The 17,569-nt window shown below is 36.6% G+C and overlaps 1 protein-coding gene across 2 annotated transcripts; it reads left to right on the top strand.

Annotated features, from left to right (window-relative positions):
- Window positions 1-1,806: 1,806 nt before the first annotated feature.
- On the top strand, window positions 1,807-17,522 carry NUDT12 (nudix hydrolase 12). 2 transcript variants are annotated; one of them, XM_055430255.2, is made up of 7 exons: window positions 1,807-2,034; window positions 4,690-4,901; window positions 5,447-6,036; window positions 9,038-9,205; window positions 10,740-10,853; window positions 12,948-13,147; window positions 14,101-17,522. In XM_055430255.2, exons 2-7 carry the CDS (start codon window positions 4,696-4,698, stop codon window positions 14,209-14,211), a joined length of 1,389 nt encoding a protein of 462 aa, XP_055286230.1. In that variant the 5' UTR covers window positions 1,807-2,034; window positions 4,690-4,695; the 3' UTR covers window positions 14,212-17,522. The 2 variants fall into 2 exon arrangements, with proteins under 2 accessions (XP_055286230.1, XP_055286231.1); XM_055430256.2 differs by having other exon boundaries at window positions 1,807-1,940.
- Window positions 17,523-17,569: the final 47 nt, after the last annotated feature.

Consider the following 17,569-nt stretch of genomic DNA (forward strand, 5'->3'; position numbering starts at 1 on the left):
GGAAGTAAACAATAACACCTATGAAGTCTTCTCCAGAGAAAAAACAAAAATCTTGCAATCTGAATAATCCTGTAGGTTTAACTATCGGTTTACAAACAAAAAGAGAGAGAGAGAGAAAGGACATCATATGTATCCATACAATTTGCAAAATTCAGAATGTGTGAAATTCTACAGAATCATTATTTTTTAACAAATAGTCTGCGATGAAAAAATTAAAGGGGAACCCACAGATAGAAAAACATCAAATGTAATGTGGAGATATTGTTTAGGTCTTGATTTCAGCAAATCAATTATAAAATATAGAATAAAATTTAAGACAATTAAATTTGACATTGAGTGTCTCCTTTATGATATTACAGTACTGTTAACATTTTAGTACTAATCATATTGCAATAATGTTCTTTTTAAAAGCACTTTTATAATTTAGATATATTCATAATTCGAGAAAGCCTAACCTTAAATACTTATCAATAAAATAATATGATGTCTGGAAGTCATTTTAAAAGAATCCAAAGGACTGGAAGGAAGACTATTTATTCATCACCAGGGCATCTTCCTTACCCAAACACTGAACCCTGATCTCTTGGCACCGCAGGCAGAGTCTTTAACGTCTGAGCCACCAGGGAAGCCCCAAGAATACTGTTGTGGGTAGGTATTCCCTGCTCCATGGGATCTTTCCAACCCAGGGACCGAACCGGCCTCTCCCGCGATGCGGGCAGATTCTTCACCCTCTGAGCCACCAGGGAAGCCCTTATTTACACTAGTTGATTAATATAGGTGCATTTGTTAACTTACTTAAGATATGTATGAATACAGAGATTGGGTATCCAAGTGAGTTGACTAACTTTAGTATTTCTGATCTCCTGCCTCATCGTTAAAATCATTAAAGACTGAAAACAACTACTCAGAGAAAGAAACATAGAACAAAGTTGGAAGAAAAAAAAAAGTAGTTATGAAAGTACAATGTCGGTGGGCACGCAAAAACTTCACTGAGAAAAGGAACTTTCTATGCCTACAATCAGGGCAGGAAGCAATGGTCTACCTCGAGACTCCTTATCTGTTACCGAATGCAAAGGGGGCAATTTAGTAAAGAAAAAAAACACCTAATCTGGGAATGAGAAGGCTAACAGTGCTGAGCTTTGTAAATCACAAATCACTTAACCTGCGTAGGTTCTGGAGCATGACGACACAGCAAATTAAATAATAACAGCAACAATAATAATTGTGTTGCAAGTACTAGCTTTAGACCTCGCACTTGTCCTAAGGTCTTTGTATACTTTATCATCAATTTCACAGCACCCCAAGGCGGAGGTGTAGGCGACTGACGTAAACTTTTTAGAGTACTGAATGAGGTAGGCATCAATACATGGGACCATTTCTCAAAAGAGGAGACTGAGGGTCGGAGGCCAACAACTCGTTTAAGGTTCTACACTGGAACGACTTGGTCCAGCAATAACATTCCACGTTTGTTTAAACACGAAAGAATGCTTTGAACACTCCAATGCACTGAACTATACATGAAAGAAGCTTGTGGGGGCTGGGCGTGAAATTCTGGAGAACTCAAAACTGTTCCCACAGACCTAGACGTTTTCGTTTCTTTACACACCTCGGTCCCACCGGGGAAAACAAAACAGCCCTTCACTCACCGCTAGGAAGCCTGTCCTCACAGCTGGACTTCAAGCCCTGGCTTCCCAACGCCTCTACCCGCCAACCCCCCGCCTTCTCTCATCTTCGGTGTGTGACCTTCGAACTACATCTCCCATAAAGCCGTGCGCGGACACCTGCCCTTCACCGGAAGTTCGCGAGCCTCCATCCGGCGCCGCAGCGTGGGGTTTCCCCGGCTCTTGGACTACAAACCCGGGTGTCCGTTACTGTGGTCACCTGTGGGTTAGTAGCAGCAGCAGCGGCGAGTTGGCGGGCCGGGGCCCCTTCTGGAGCTGGTAACCAGTTCTCTGTGCTCTTTCCGTCTCCGCGCTGACGGGCCCTGCGCTGCTGGGCGGTGTGGCGCAGCCTCGCGCTAGGGCGCGGACGCAGGTGTGGACTTAGGAGCCTGGGCTTCCGGGAGGGGGCTGGGCGCGCTGCCGACCCAGTGGTCTCTGAGGTGGGGATCCGCTGTGGCTTCACTTGACTATGTTTAAATAACTCTCACAGTCCTGGCACGGAAACAGACGTTCAAGGAACTTGGAGACCCTGGAGAGATCGTGCATGGGGCGGGAAGGGGGCGTTTGGTAGGTGAGCTGGCCCTCGGGAATGCCCCAGAAATTCGGGTCGGTGACCGCAGTGACAAAGCTGTTTGTGAGGCCTTCCCTGTCTCTTGAGCCATGTGGCCTTGGACCAGTCAGGGGCCCTGGTCCACACACCCATAAAACTGGGTGTTGGTTTGGCTCAAAGTGTGAGACGCTTTAAAGTAAAGATTCTTTAAAATCGTCTCTGAGGATCGTCCGTGTTCTTGAAAAGCAAGGGCAGCATTAGGCTAACTGGATCACCTCATCCTGTCTTCAGAAGAACCTGAGGAGAAATGAAAAAGTAAATCGAACAGTAGAGCTGGACTTTAGACTTGTGTGTGCTCTTTTGGAATGAGTAATGGTTCTGTTTCTAGATGGCCTTTCTGGCGAGAAATCGTTAGGGGGAAAGTGTACATTTTCTAATCTTTTCTCCTGAAAATACTGTATGCATAAGCATTGCACTGTGGGTACTGAATGGTACTGTATTTTTGGAGGCCAATTTTGCAGTCAACCGAGAGTGAGTGGACTGTGAAGGAAGTGAGGAAGTGACCATGACTTGAATATTGCCTATAGTAAACCAAACTGAAGAACCTGGATGATACGATTTTAAGGAAAAGGCAACTTCAAAGGGAAAACCATACATGAGTCAGTATACAGCAGTGCAAAATAAAATCCTGAAAAGTAGCTTCTGTTATTCATAATGTTTTTAATGCATTTAGAAATTGTGGGCTTCCCTGCTGGCTCAGAGGTTAAAGCTTCTGCCTCCAATGCAGGAGACCCGGGTTCGATCCCTGGGTCGGAAAGATCCCCTGGAGAAGGAAATGGTAACCCACTCCAGTATTCTTGCCTGGAGAATCCCATGGATGGAGAAGCCTGGTAGGCTACAGTCCACGGGGTCGCAAAGAGTCGGACACGACTGAGCGACTGAACAGAACGGAATGTGAAGAGAATGAAGTAAATCTAGGGTAAATCAAAAGAAATGAATTGTTTTCTAATCCAGAAGTCACCCCTCCTAATTTAAGTTGTATACAGAATTTCAGTATTTTGTTTCTATTCCTGTGAGTAGTTTCAGCCTATTTGTAGGTAGCAGAAAGATAATAAACAGGTAAGGTGAACAGACGCCAAATAAGAAAGTTAATCTCCAGCCCATTTTTTTCTTTTAATATTGTCATGCTGCTACTGATGTACAATTGATAAACAAAATTGCAGTCAGAACTTTAAAGACAACTGCTGTCCAAAATTATGGATTATATAACCTTTCTTTCTTTATAGCCTCAGTAGGTTATTCTCAGAAGGTAGAAACCTAGTTAGAATCCCAAATCTTTTCTTGATAGAATTTCACAGAAAAAAAAAAAAATCATACCTTTAAAAAAAGTACTTTGAGGCGTTTATAGACAACTGAAATATGAACCATTTCCCCCAAAATTGTGCCCTACCACATTCAGTCCACAATTAGGAAGCATTTATTAAGAGGATATGGAACAATTAGTTTCGATCCCTGGGTCAGGAAGATCCCCTGGAGAAGGGCATGGCAACCCACGTCATTATTCTTGCCTGGAGAATCCCATAGACAGAGGCGGCAGACCATGGGGTCCAACAGAGTCGGACAGGACTCAAGCAGTTTGGCATGCACACATGCACACGCACATAGAACAGCTCTTTCTCACTGAAGTAATAGGGTGACAAAGCAGACGAAGTTAGCGACTTTAAAAGCTTCTGTGATTCAAGGATAGACAAAATGACCAATTGAACAGTGTTCAATAATCCAAAAATATATGGTCATCTCATTTATGACAAGTCTAATATTGCAATATCATGGGACAAAGACAATAAATTTGAGAATGACCCTGACTCAAATGGATTTTATCTATTGGGATAAAAATGTATCGTGACCCTTACCTCACACCATGAGCAAAAATCAATCCTTGATGGATTAATCATTCCCTGTGAAAGGTAAAGCAATAAATTTTTTCACATGAAACTTAGTTCTTTGAATAGGATCATAATTTTCCTGAGAGGACAGATCTGTTTCTAGTATCATTTAATCTAAGAGAATACTGTTTATCATCTGCTAAAAACAACTGCTTTATTTCTATCTACTTTAACTCCCCTTATGCCCTGATCTTTATTGAAGTCCCTCTGGTTTGCCTCCAATATACTTTTCTGTTTGTCATATCTTTTACCTTATACCCCCTCCCACTGATGTCACTCCCTTCAACTGTTTTCCACCAAAGTTCTTTATACATTATTTTATACATACTTCATATTGAATTACATTTAAAATTCTCACCTGATAACAGTTTTTAAGTGTATCTTGTGATGACACTTGACAGGTACCTTTTTAAGAGTAAATTGTTTCAGAAACCGTACTAATGTTCTAATTATATCAGCACTCTGATAATGTTCAATCACTGATACAAGAAAGCAATTGTAAATGAGTTTTTTCCTATTTTCCTGTTTTAAGGAAGAAATGTCTTCTGTAAAAAGAAGTCTGAATCAAGAAATAATATCCCAATTTCACTGTTCAGCTGCAGAAGGAGATATTCCCAAGTTAACAGCAATACTCAGTCATTCTCCATCTCTTCTCAATGAAAGTTCTGAAAATGGCTGGACTGCTTTAATGTATGCTGCAAGGAATGGGCACCCAGATGCTGTCCAATTTCTACTTGAGAAAGGGTAAACTTTTTAGGCTGTGCCACCTGGAGAGTGTCTGGTTTAATTTCTGGATAATGTATTTTCTTTTCAGTTTTTCGTGTAGCCACATTTATAACATTGGACTTGTAAATAACTCATTGAACAGTCTTGTTATATAATAACATAATTTCTAATTTAAAACTTAACTTTTTTTATTGGGGAATTAACTTTTCATACTTAATAGCCAAGCAGTTAATGAGTTAATCTAATTTTTTTCCAAAATAATGTAAATCTGCCCACTATGACTACTGAAAACTCCTTGTAAAAATTTAATATCTCCTTACAGCACATAAAATGTATGCTTTTTATTTTACAAATAATCTTCCAGAAATTTTAAACATCCACTCTCTCTAACTTTTAATCATTTATGATTGGTTTTTAACCTTTCCATTAATGTATTATGTTCTAAAAGAAAAAGAAATTACGTAATTATTAAATAGAGGGACTATTGTGTATATCAAGAAAATTTTATTGTAATAAATACTAAAGAAAATGTTTGCTATTTTATTTTTTGCTTCCATCCATAGGTGTGACAGATCCCTTGTCAACAAATCAAGGCAGACTGCACTGGATATAGCTAAATTTTGGGGTTATAAGCATATAGCTAACTTATTAGCTAATGCTAAAGGTGGGAAGAAGCCCTGGTTCCTAACCAGTGAAGTGGAAGAATGTGAAAATTATTTTAGCAAGACACTACTGGACCGGAAAAGTGAAAAAAGAAATAATTCTGACTGGCTGTTAGCAAAAGAAAGCCATCCAGCCACAGTTTATATCCTTTTCTCAGATTTAAATCCCTTGGTTACTCTAGGTGGCAATAAAGAAAGTTTTCAACAGCCAGAAGTCAGGCTTTGTCAGCTGAACTACACAGATATAAAAGATTATTTGGCTCAGCCTGAGAAGATCACCTTGATTTTCCTTGGAGTAGAACTTGAAATGAAAAAAGAGTTTTTTAATTATGCTGGGGAAGTCTCAAAGGAAGAGGAAGATGGGTTGGTTGCCTGGTTTGCTTTAGGTATAGATACCGTTGCTGCTGAAGAATTTAAGCAAAGGCATGAAAATTGTTACTTTCTTCATCCACCAATGCCAGCTCTTCTGCAATTGAAAGAAAAAGAAGCTGGTAAGAAGTGAACACTTGTTTACTTCTATTGGTAATAATCTGGTTTTGGGTACTGGATTAGAATTACATGTATCTGCAGTTTCTAGGAAACACAGTTTTTCCAGGAAGCAATGAAATTAGGCTGTCTTCAGTAGAAATTTCCTGACGTTCTTACCTTAGAGGACTGCTCTTCTGGGTGGTAACAGCAGTTTTGATCAGCCAAGATTAATTTCCCCAGAATTAACACTAATGCATACTGGTTTCATTTGATTGTTCAGTGAATGATTATTGAGTGCCTGCTATACACTAAACATGCTGGCAAAGACCTTGACTATATTGCTTTCTTTTCTGTTGCTTGTTATACCAGTTCACACGGGGTCGTATGTATCATGCTCGGAAATGAGGGATTTTATCCTAAATTCCATTTAAATGTTGTAATATGGCCTGTGTTTAAAAAAAAGAAAAATCACTGTAGCTGCTTTGTAGCTCATGAACTGTAGATAGTTTAGTGTGGAAGTCAGGAATCCTGTTAAGAGGAGGTTGAAGAGTACAGTAGCCCAGGTAAGAGAATGCAGTGGCTTGGATTAATGGAGTAGAGAGAAAAGGAGAGTTTTGAGACATTACGGAGGTGGAACTGATAGGGCTTGAACAGTCGATTGAGACTTATAAGTGAGAGAGGGATGAAGGTAATCTAGACTACAGCCTGAGTTGTTAGGATGATGATAGAGATGGAGGAAAAGTGATGCAGTCAAGGTATATTTTGGAGAGAAAATCAGCAGTGCTTGTTAATGGAGTGGGTGTGGAGTATATGATAATGAAGTGAAAGATTAAAAAGGAATGCTAAGTTTGAAACTTTAGTCATTTGGTAGATACTAATAAGCTTTATTGATAAAATAATACAGAGTCATGGGTAGAGCAAGGGAAGCAGGACAGACTTGAAGTAAATAAATGAAGATTTTATCTTTGGGTATGTTAAGTTTTAGACAAGGGAAACAGAATCTGGAACAAAAAGGAAAGAACTATAATATATCTGTATGCAAGTCATCAACACAATGGTGGTGTTTAAGTCAAAGGAAACTTTCAAGTTGCATAAAAAGTTGAGAGCAAGCAAGAAGGAGAACCTGAGAATCGCCTGAATCCCCCTGAGTTTTAGAGGTCAGACGGAAGAGGAGCCATCAAAGATGATGTTGACAGTATAGGCACAAGTAAGAACAGGAGAATGTGCTCATAGAAACCAAGAGAGCAAAGTGTTTCTTGGAGTTAGTAGTCAAATATATTGAATGCTGCGGAGAGTTTGAGTAAGATGAAGATAAAGGATTTTTTTTGAGTCTTTGGTTTGATAATATGAAACTGTTGGTAATCTGACGAGAGGAGTGTCCGTGGACTAGAAGGAGTAGAAGGTATACTACGGGAGACTGGAGAGTTAACAGGAGGAAGGAAGGGGTCACTTGTCAGTGTCTACGTTCCCTTAGTTAACCTGGCAGGGTCTTCCCGAGACCTCTTAGACACTCATCCCAAAACCAGGAGTGTTATGTTTTATTCTCTACATCTGTGGAAAAAAAAACACTATGAATTTAAAATTTGTTCTCTTTGAAGCTGTGTATGTAATTACAAGATCTTAAAAAGCAGTAAGGAAACTGAAGCTCTTTTACTCAGCTGCTGGGTAACCTTATACAGATCTATAACCTCTGTGTGCCTCAGTTTCCTCCTGCCAAAAATGAGGATAATACTGGTACCTACGTTATAGTGTTTCTCTAAACATTAAATAAGATGATGTATGTGAAGATCTTTGCTGGGTGCTTGACACACAGTAAGTACTCAATAAATGTTAGCTTTTCTTATTGTAATGAGTGAAATAATGGAGGTACTTTGAGTTAAGTTACATATTAGTAATAAGTTACATATTGTAGAGTAACAGCAGGCAGATATTTAATGTTGCCTATGTTCATTGAATGTCACTGTTCCATTTGTTTTAATTTATGGCTTATTCATTTTTCCCAGTTTAAAACATTATTGCTATTTATGGTTATTTTATTTCAAAATCCTTAGACCAAATAATGTATTTTAGGGGAGAGAAGTTTTGTCAGGCATTTGAAATGTAGCATTTCTACTCTTATTGCCCCAATGCTACTATTTTTGGTCAGGCCATATTAATTATTTTCTGAAGTATCAGGGTAAAGGTTGTAGACAGGGTGTACATAGTCTAAGATTTATTCTATTGGGCATTTTTGCCATAAAGTTAATCACAAGAGTTGTAAACACAATATTTTAAAAAATATTCTATGTACTTTCCAGTTATAAACAGAATATATTCCACAGTGATACACCAGTATTGTCTTAGGCACCAAGGAAAGTAGAGATGGATTTCTACACTTTCCTAGTAATATTTCATTTATGGTCCAAATCTAAGTTAGGAACTGTCTTTGTAGTGTATTTTTATGAAAGTCACTATTGTAAAGTCTTCCCTGGACTTCCCTGGTGGTTCAGATGGTAAAGAGTCTGCCTATGATGCGGGAGACCTGGGTTCAGTCCCTGGGTCAGGAAGATCCCCTGGAGAAGGAAATGGCAATCCACTCCAGTATTCTTGCCTGGAAAATACCATTTACGGAGGAGCCTGGTGGGCTATAGTCCATGGGATCACAAAGAATTGGACACAACTGAGTGACTTCACTATTGTAAAGTCAGTATACACTAGAATCATGTATATCCAAAATTTACAAATCACCTACGGTAAAAGCCTAAACTAATACAGTGTATATGGATGTTAGTACATCCATCGTATATGAGAGTTTTATTTCATTAGTTCAAATTAAAAGTACATCTAATTTTCATTTGTCATCTGTAGAATTTAAATCTTTTAATTTAAAAGACATATACAGATAATAAAAATGGGAAAACTAAAACCTTCGATCACACACCTACAATACAGTACATGTCTTTATTATGACCTGAGAATGTTCTTTGCTTATGTATTACTTTACCATCTGTCGCTGAATTAAAGCTTCCTTTGCTCCTGTCGTAGGGGTTGTAGCTCAAGCAAGATCTGTTCTCGCCTGGCACAGTCGGTATAAGTTCTGCCCAACCTGTGGAAATGCAACGAAAATTGAAGAAGGAGGCTATAAGAGAGTATGCTTAAAAGAAGACTGTCCTAGTCTCCATGGTGTTCACAATACATCATACCCAAGAGTTGGTAAGCCTTTTCTTTTACAGTGAAATCTCGGCCATCTGGAAACCTTAGGGAATAAGACATTCTGGAAAGACGAGATTTTGAGCTGCTAAGGAGCATTCAGTTCAGTTCAGTTCAGTCGCTCAGTCGTGTCCGACTCTTTGCGACCCCATGAATCACAGCACGCCAGGCCTCCCTGTCCATCACCAACTCCCGGAGTTCACTCAAACCCATGTCCATCGAGTCGGTGATACCATCCAGCCATCTCATTCTCTGTCGTCCCCTTCTCCTCCCGCCCCCAATCCTTCCCAGCATCAGAGTATTTTCCAGTGAGTCAACTCGTCGCATGAGATGGCCAAAGTATTGGAGTACCTTTTTATTAAAAGCATGTTTAATTTAACCATTAAGACTATAAGTATTAAAGTATCACCTAATTTGATGACTTTTAAGTAAAGGACATTGTACATAACTGGCCATTTCTTAACCTTGGGTTAATCAGCATGAATTTATGCCTTGAGGTACAGGATTTCACAAGCCCACCATCTGGGTCCATTTAGGAAGAGAGAAACAAACAAGCACCCTAACAGTCCAGGACCTGCTTGTGACATCACCAAAACAGCCTGGAGCTAGCTCCTCCATACTGCTGGCGTCTGCCTCTGCCTTCTGTCTCCCAGTTGCTGCTTTGACTTGGCTGTGGGCTTGGAAATCTGATAAACCAGCCCTTTAAAACTGCGCAGAAAGAGACAGATCCAGCCACACCTGAGAAGGTCTCCTGGGAGTAAAGCGCATGGCCTAGTGACAGCTGTTTGCTGCTTCAAGATTTCACATTTGATTACTGATCCTCAGTCATAATCTAGTGAGGCGAACTCACTGAATTAGTGACTTCTCAAATCGTTCCAGAAGTCACTAATGCAGTGAATATTATTTAAATAAATTAATTTTTTTAATGGCTTAAACTTAACCATCGAGCCATATTAGCTTTTAAAAACACTTTGTTAAGGACGAGAAAGGGGCAGCAAAATGAGATGGTTGGATAGCATCACCAACTCAGTGGACATGAGTTTGAACAAACTGAGAGATAGTGAAGGACAGGGAAGCCTGGCGTGCTGCAGTCCATGGGGTCACAAAGAGTCAGACAAAACTTAGTGACTGAACAACAAGCAACAACAAGGATTGGGATGGAAGGAAACATTTACTATGATAAAATTTGAATTTTATCCATGCTGTGTATTAGTTATTTAAACTTCTAATTAAAAAAATAAGCCTAGCATACTTACAGTATGCTAGATTTATTTTTTTAATGCTTATTTTTTATTTTTGTCTTATGCTTATTTTTTATGCTATTAAGATGAGAAAGAAGACAAAAATGGCCTTTCTTTAGCTTACTGACAGTATTCTATGCAATTTCCCTGAAATACTCTGTCTTTAGGCAGATAAAAACAACCTCTTGTAACTCGAAAAGAGTCTTGTTCTTACAGGAGGTACACATTTGTATTATCCTATTAGACAGTGACTTTACACAATGAGTCTAAATTGTTTTTTCCTGTCATTCATACAGATCCAGTGGTTATCATGCAAGTTATTCATCCCGATGGGACCAAATGTCTTTTAGGCAGGCAGAAGAGATTTCCTCCAGGCATGTTTACTTGCCTCGCTGGATTTATTGAACCTGGTGCGCCTTTTCTTTATAGTAATTTCCGTTTAACTTATGATTTCTAAATAAAAATTTTGGACAGCATTTGAAAGTAATCTCTGACGAACTATCATGTTATAAAACTGGGGTATTTTAAAATATTTTCTGTGTTTTAAATAGCATAATTTTTGTTGTCACTAGTGGAATAATTTTGTCTGCTTTAAAAATTCTTTGCTTTTTCATATATTGCTCTTACCCAAGCCATCACTTCCTTCTGCACTATTCAGTTGTCACCTTTTCAGAGAGACTTTCCCAGATGGCACCAACTAAATTAGTTAACCCCATATCCTACATTCACAGTCCCTGTTATCCAGTCTGGCTTTTCCCTAGAGCACTCATCAGCACCTAACAGGGTATATATATGTAAGTATGTATTTCCTGACCTACCTTTCTTTTTATTTATTTATTATTTGCTAGTGCCAGAAAGTAAGTTCCATAAAGGCAAGGGCTTTTTTTTATTTATTGCTCTATCCCAAACCCTTAGAGCATATCCCTCATATGTTGTAGAAGTTCAATAAATAGTCAATAAATATTTGTGGAATAAATGAATATATCTAATTAGCACATATTTAATCTCAATTTCCAGTGTCAGTCTACACTGACAGATAATAATAATACTAAACATATGAACTTTTCCAAACGCTTTCTGTATATTAAATCATATCGTCCTCATACAACTTTACATAGTAGATAGTATTTCCCCATAGCAGCTGAATAACTTGCCCAAGAACAAACAGTGGTAGGACAGGCATTCATACGTGGGCAGTTTGGCTCTAGGTCTATGCTCCTAGTTACTACGCTTGCTCTAGTAGCTCTCGGTCGTTTTTTTAACTGCTATGTAGCCTCCCATTTATGAATATTCCACAGTTCATTTATCCGTTCTGCTATAAGCTTTTAGCATTACCAGCAACACTGCAGTGAATCCTTGTGTACATTGGGCCTTCATAGGGCTTCTAGCTCATAGACCGTGAGCATCTTAATCATTTCCACATATTGCCGTTATTTTCTGAAATATTCCTGCCAATTTACACTGCCTCTGGAAGTACATGAAATGTCTGTCATTCCTCATCTTTACAGAGTTAGGAATATAAGGATTTTTATTTGCTATTCTGATGGGTATGAAGTGGTATATCATTGTCATTTTAACTTTTATTTCCCTGCTGATGAAGTGTCTTTTTCAGATGTGTATTAGGCATGCCGTTTCTTTGCCCCTGAATTTTATATTTTATATTCTTTGTCTGTTTTTGTTTTGGTTGTTTAATCTTTTTTTCTTATTGATTTTAGGGGTTTTTTTAATATGTACTGTATGCTAATATTTATTTAGGTTTGGTCTTGCAGATATGCTAGTCTATGAGTTATCTTTTCAATATTTTTTATAAACATAAATTAATTTTTATAAAGGAAATTTACCAATCTATTTGAAATAGAAAGCTATATTTAAATAACAGAATATTTCTAAACTTTCAGATAACCTTAACTTACAAATTATTCCATTTATTCTAATTCTCAATTTCAATAAATCAGAAATATAAATTCATTTATAGGCATCCCTTTACTTTATCATAGCTGGGTCAGTAATTATCTAGAGAATAATTATTTGGAAAGAGAAAATGAGTTTCATTTTATGCTGTTTTTAAACTTTTAGTGTTATTTGGTTTTTAACTCTTTGGAAAAGTGTTATCTGTAATACTTGTTTGACAACATAAGAAAAACGTTTCAAGATTTTAGTGAGGAAAAGCTTAGCCACATAAACAAGATAACACATAAAATGTCTGCACAGTGTTTAGCCAGCAGTAAGTAGGTACTGGATATTTGTTGATGTTACAATTTTTAAAATGTAACAAATTTAGGCCTTAAGAAATGAAAAGTTTCCTGGCATTTTGATTCTGTATGTAGTCATATATTTAAAAAAAATAATGTTTCTTGAATTCCAATCTACTTTTAGGCTTCTGCTTTCTGATTCTATGAATTGGGTTTCTGTCCAAAGTGATTTTCAAGGGTTTGAACCATTTGGAGCACAAAATGTCCAGGGCACGTTCATCAGCTACTTGTTCTTTTGCCCCATTTGATTAGGGGAGACAATAGAAGATGCTGTTCGGAGAGAAGTAGAAGAGGAAAGTGGAGTCAAAGTTGGCCATGTTCAGTATGTCTCTTGTCAACCGTGGCCGATGCCCTCCTCCTTAATGATTGGTTGCTTAGCTGTGGCAGTGTCTACAGAAATTAAAGTTGACAAGAATGAAATAGAGGATGCCCGCTGGTTCACTAGAGAACAGGTAAAGTTCAATTTAATTTCCTTCTCCTATTGATTGTTCTCTGACTGTATTGGTTTGGGCATGTAGCAAGGATACATGTTTTCAACAAGTTGAATGAATGGCTATGGCCCCCTCATCATTCATGGATTACAACGTAATTGATGTGTCCTATGTTACTTCTGCTGTGACATACTTCTAGTAATGATGAGTCTGTGCCATTTTCTTATTTCAGATGCTGTTCCCTGAGATTAATGATCCCTTCAGTGGCCTTAAAATGGGTGGTCATTATTTCAGATGAGAAGCAGGAATATTATTATTAGACATAGTTTATAGTATTGAAGCAAGTAACTCAAAAAATATCAGTAAAACTGCATAAAAGTTTTGAAAAATTCTTGATCATTTTAAATGTACTTGACAAGACTGACAAAACTGTTTAACAAAGATACACTCAGAACTTTTTAAAACTCATCCTTAAGTAGTACAATGAAAGACAACTTACTTGTCCGTGTCTTGTATAACTCAGTGTCTTTGTATAGAAGCCAGAGGGGCACACTATAGTAGTGATGACCTGAAATCCTTTTTCACTTTGCCTTCACAAAATTAAGTTTATTTTATGCTCCACCTCAAAAAGTAGAAATTAGATTTTTTTCAGAATTTGATAAAAGGAAATTTTTTCTAAAAGTTCTTTTTCACTTTGAAAATATGTGTTTAGCATATACTTTGTTCTTTCATGACCTTATTTTCATCAGGAAAAATGCCCTTCTGAAATATTTTTAAAATTGAATCACTAACTCAATGAAGCAACTAAAAATACTGTACTGAATTTGCATGTTGAAAATGGATGTTATTACTTTCTCCTTTTGTTATTCACTGTGAAAGTCATTACATTTTAGTTAAATTGTTTTAAGCATAGAAATAGTATTTAAGTATGATAGTTTTGAAATCCTAATACATTTTACTGTGGTGTATTTTAGGTTGTGGATGTTCTGACCAAAGGCAAGCAGCAGGCATTCTTTGTTCCACCGAGCCGAGCTATTGCACATCAGTTAATCAAACACTGGATTGGAATGAACCCCAATCTCTAAATCAAATAACTAAACTTTGACTATGTCTAATTGATTTCTAATCCTACTTATTCCTTAAGTGAGATTAGAAATGTTTAATGCTCTTTAGAATGTCAGCTTTTGTTAAATCTGAGTCAGCATTCTCTAAACATTTTTGAGGGGGTTGTACTCAACAGTTTTATCTCACAAAACTGTATCTCTAATAAGAGAAATCATGTTGTAAAGTAGATTCTAAAATGTAAATAAACCTAAATTTCATTGTCTCTTATAAGCATTCACCATTCACTCAAGTTCTTTTGTGAAAAATGAGACAAAATACTTTTAATGAACTTTCAGCTTAATGCTTTCATTACTGTGATGGTCCTTTGGCTGTCACTGGCTGACTTTCATTTTACCGCTGTGACCCGCTTTTCTCTCCTGGTTCCGTCGTTCTGTAGGTGACACTGTTACAGTGTTGCTACGATTCTGTTTTGATCAGTGTTAAGAATGTCCTATTTTAACAACTCTATTAAGTGATCAGTATTCCACACCTTCAGGGAAGGAGAATTTAAGTGAGAGAATATCATTGTGTCTTGGATCCCCTTCTTAAACATAAAATTAATTAATATATCTATTTGTTAACTCTATTCGAAGTTGTTTTTTAAGACAAATTAGAAGTCTTCTTTTTCCCTAAAATTAAACATATTTGAAAGGAATTCTTTCCAAAGTCAGATATTAAAATCTCAGATTTACTTATTAAATAAAATGGCTTATGTCATTTTGTGAAAAGGGAGTGTATCTTCACTAGGAGAAAATTATATAATAATTACTAATAATGTTTATTAAACTCAAATACAGCATCTTGATTTTAGCCTTATTTCAACATTCTAAGAAGCATTTATACAATAACTCTATTTTAGAACTGAATCAGTATGATTTTAGAGAAAGTAAATTGTAGCAATTCACAATTTTGTAATATAGAACTGTTCTATTTCACGAGGTTATTTTGAAATTGTTTTAAAAGGTCTTTTATAAATGTATAAATTTATATAATTTGGCTCTTTTCTATGGTAGAACTGGAAGAGAACTTAAAAACAATATATGTAGTTCACTGCCCTTTTTTTATAGATAAGGAAATCCTAAAAGGTGAACTTAATTAATTTATCCATTAAAGGTGAATTGATTAATTAATTGATGACAGTTATACAATTACTAGTTATAATTGTTAATATAATTAATTATTGTTAATACAATTAATTATAATTACAATTAAGTAATTTAATTACTGATACAACAGTCTGTACTTCACAGTGCAGGATTCTCACTCTAATAGGAAGTAAAAACTATTACTGAAAGTAAATATGTAATAAAATAGAGGATGATAAGACTAAATTTAATTTACCAAATACTGTTCATTAAAATTTTAGGCACTAAAGTTCATTTAAATAAGTTAACTTTTCTAAACAAAACTTCATTTTACTAATGAACAATGATTTTCTTAGTAATTGATGCAGATATTGATATTAGGACTTTAGACAAAATTCAAACTTATATAAGACATTTAGATACATAATAAGATTTGAACTACGTAAGTGTATAGAAAATGACATGCCTTGATTATTATGAAATATAATGACTTCAAGTTCCATTTTATCCCAAAATATAATATTTTAATACTTATAGATTCTAAGATTGCATCAAAATTCTAGATTTTCATAATGTTAGGATAGCATGTAAAATATAAAGTATCAATAAAATATAGTTATGTTTTTGATATTTAATCCTATACTCAGGGAGAATCAATATCTAAGTAAATTATTGTTTTAATAATTATTCTTAAATTGCTAACCTCTGAGAGGTGGATCAGTTCAGTTCAGTTCAGTTCAGTCGCTCAGTCGTGTCCGACTCTCCACGACCCCATGAATAGTTACACATAAATAGAAGGACTAGCAAAGAAATATTATTAAAGACTCAAGTACCGTGATTGTGTCCTGATGAAAAAGAAGGTAACAATACATTAAAATATTTGTTTATTTTCTGTTTCGTGTGTCATGTGTGGTTTTTTAAATATGTTTTGATAAATGTTTTCTGAAAAATGGAAAAAGCCAAATTTTAGTCATCTTTGTTTAAAATTAGTAGTGTGTAAACAAAAAATACAAAAGCCTTTTACAAAGTTGCCATATTTGTAAGGCTTAATTTTTTTATAATTTAAATGTATTTAATCTTTTTAATCTTACAGCTTGGGGTCACATATTTGTCTGCATATATAATATGTTTTATATATATATATATATATATATATATACACACAGAAACTTAACATATACACATGTACACGTCCAGTAAATTTTATCTTTAGATTTAGTTACATATCTAGTCTAATGTCTATTTTTATTACTTGTCTAACATTACCAGTCTTTCCTTTTTTAATTTTTCATTTGGTTGGAAAAATGATTAACTTTTTCCAAAATGAGGTTAGGGACATGGATTAAGACAGAAGAGAAAGAAGCAACAGAGGGTTCCATGAGCTGGAAGGAGAAAGTATAAGTTTTAATAAGCCAAATAAAGTCAATTAAAATCATAAAAAACAGTCGACAGCTAGTCCTAGAACTGTGTTGCTAATACGTATACAGCAAAATACTAGGTGAGACTGTACTATAAAACAAATCTATTAATTATTCACAATAAAATCCCCACAATACAAACTGAATTAGGAATGAGAACCAGTTACTAGGTTCCGAATGTGCGCATGTGTACACGTGTCAGTGTATTTGTGCAGGCTCACGCTCGCAAGAGGATAAGATGGGTGCATGGCATCACCCACTCCATGCACATGAGTTTGGGTGGACTCCGGGAGTTGGCAATGGCCAGGGAGGCCTGGCGTGCTGCAGTTCATGGGGTCGCAAAGAGTTGGACACGCCTGAGCAACTGAACTGAACTGAACTGATGCTCGCAAGCTGGGGGTGATGAGTAAAATTTATGTGCTGGGCTTAAATCAGCCAGTTTTCTCTTAGCAGAAAAAGTATCTAGGACAAAGTAATCCAAAGTGCAAAATTAGGAGCATCTGTCTTCAAGATCTGGGTCTTGAGGCAAACCAGAAGTACTTGCAAAGCAGTTGGAAAGGGAGGGCTGAAGAGTCTGACATCAGTGCAGACGAGAGGGTGCTCAGTAAGGGGGCCACGCGCTTGGGAGCTTTGAAACCCCAGGGGCGAAGAGAGGCCCAGAGGCACCGTGTGCTTTGAGGAGACCAGAAGAATAATGTTGCTAAGAGCCTTCATCTTTAAAGACAATCTCTTCAGTCAGGAGAGAACTGTAAAGGAGTTACTTGTGAAAATAAACGGTACTGAAAAGGACTTTTTTTGCCTTGTCCTTTTTCTTCCCAGGACACTTTGGTAGAATT

The sequence above is a fragment of the Moschus berezovskii genome, chromosome 8 (assembly GCF_049115385.1).
Source record: "Moschus berezovskii isolate FMDL1 chromosome 8, NW_MosBer_1.0, whole genome shotgun sequence".
In the NCBI taxonomy this organism is placed as follows: Eukaryota; Metazoa; Chordata; class Mammalia; order Artiodactyla; family Moschidae; genus Moschus; species Moschus berezovskii.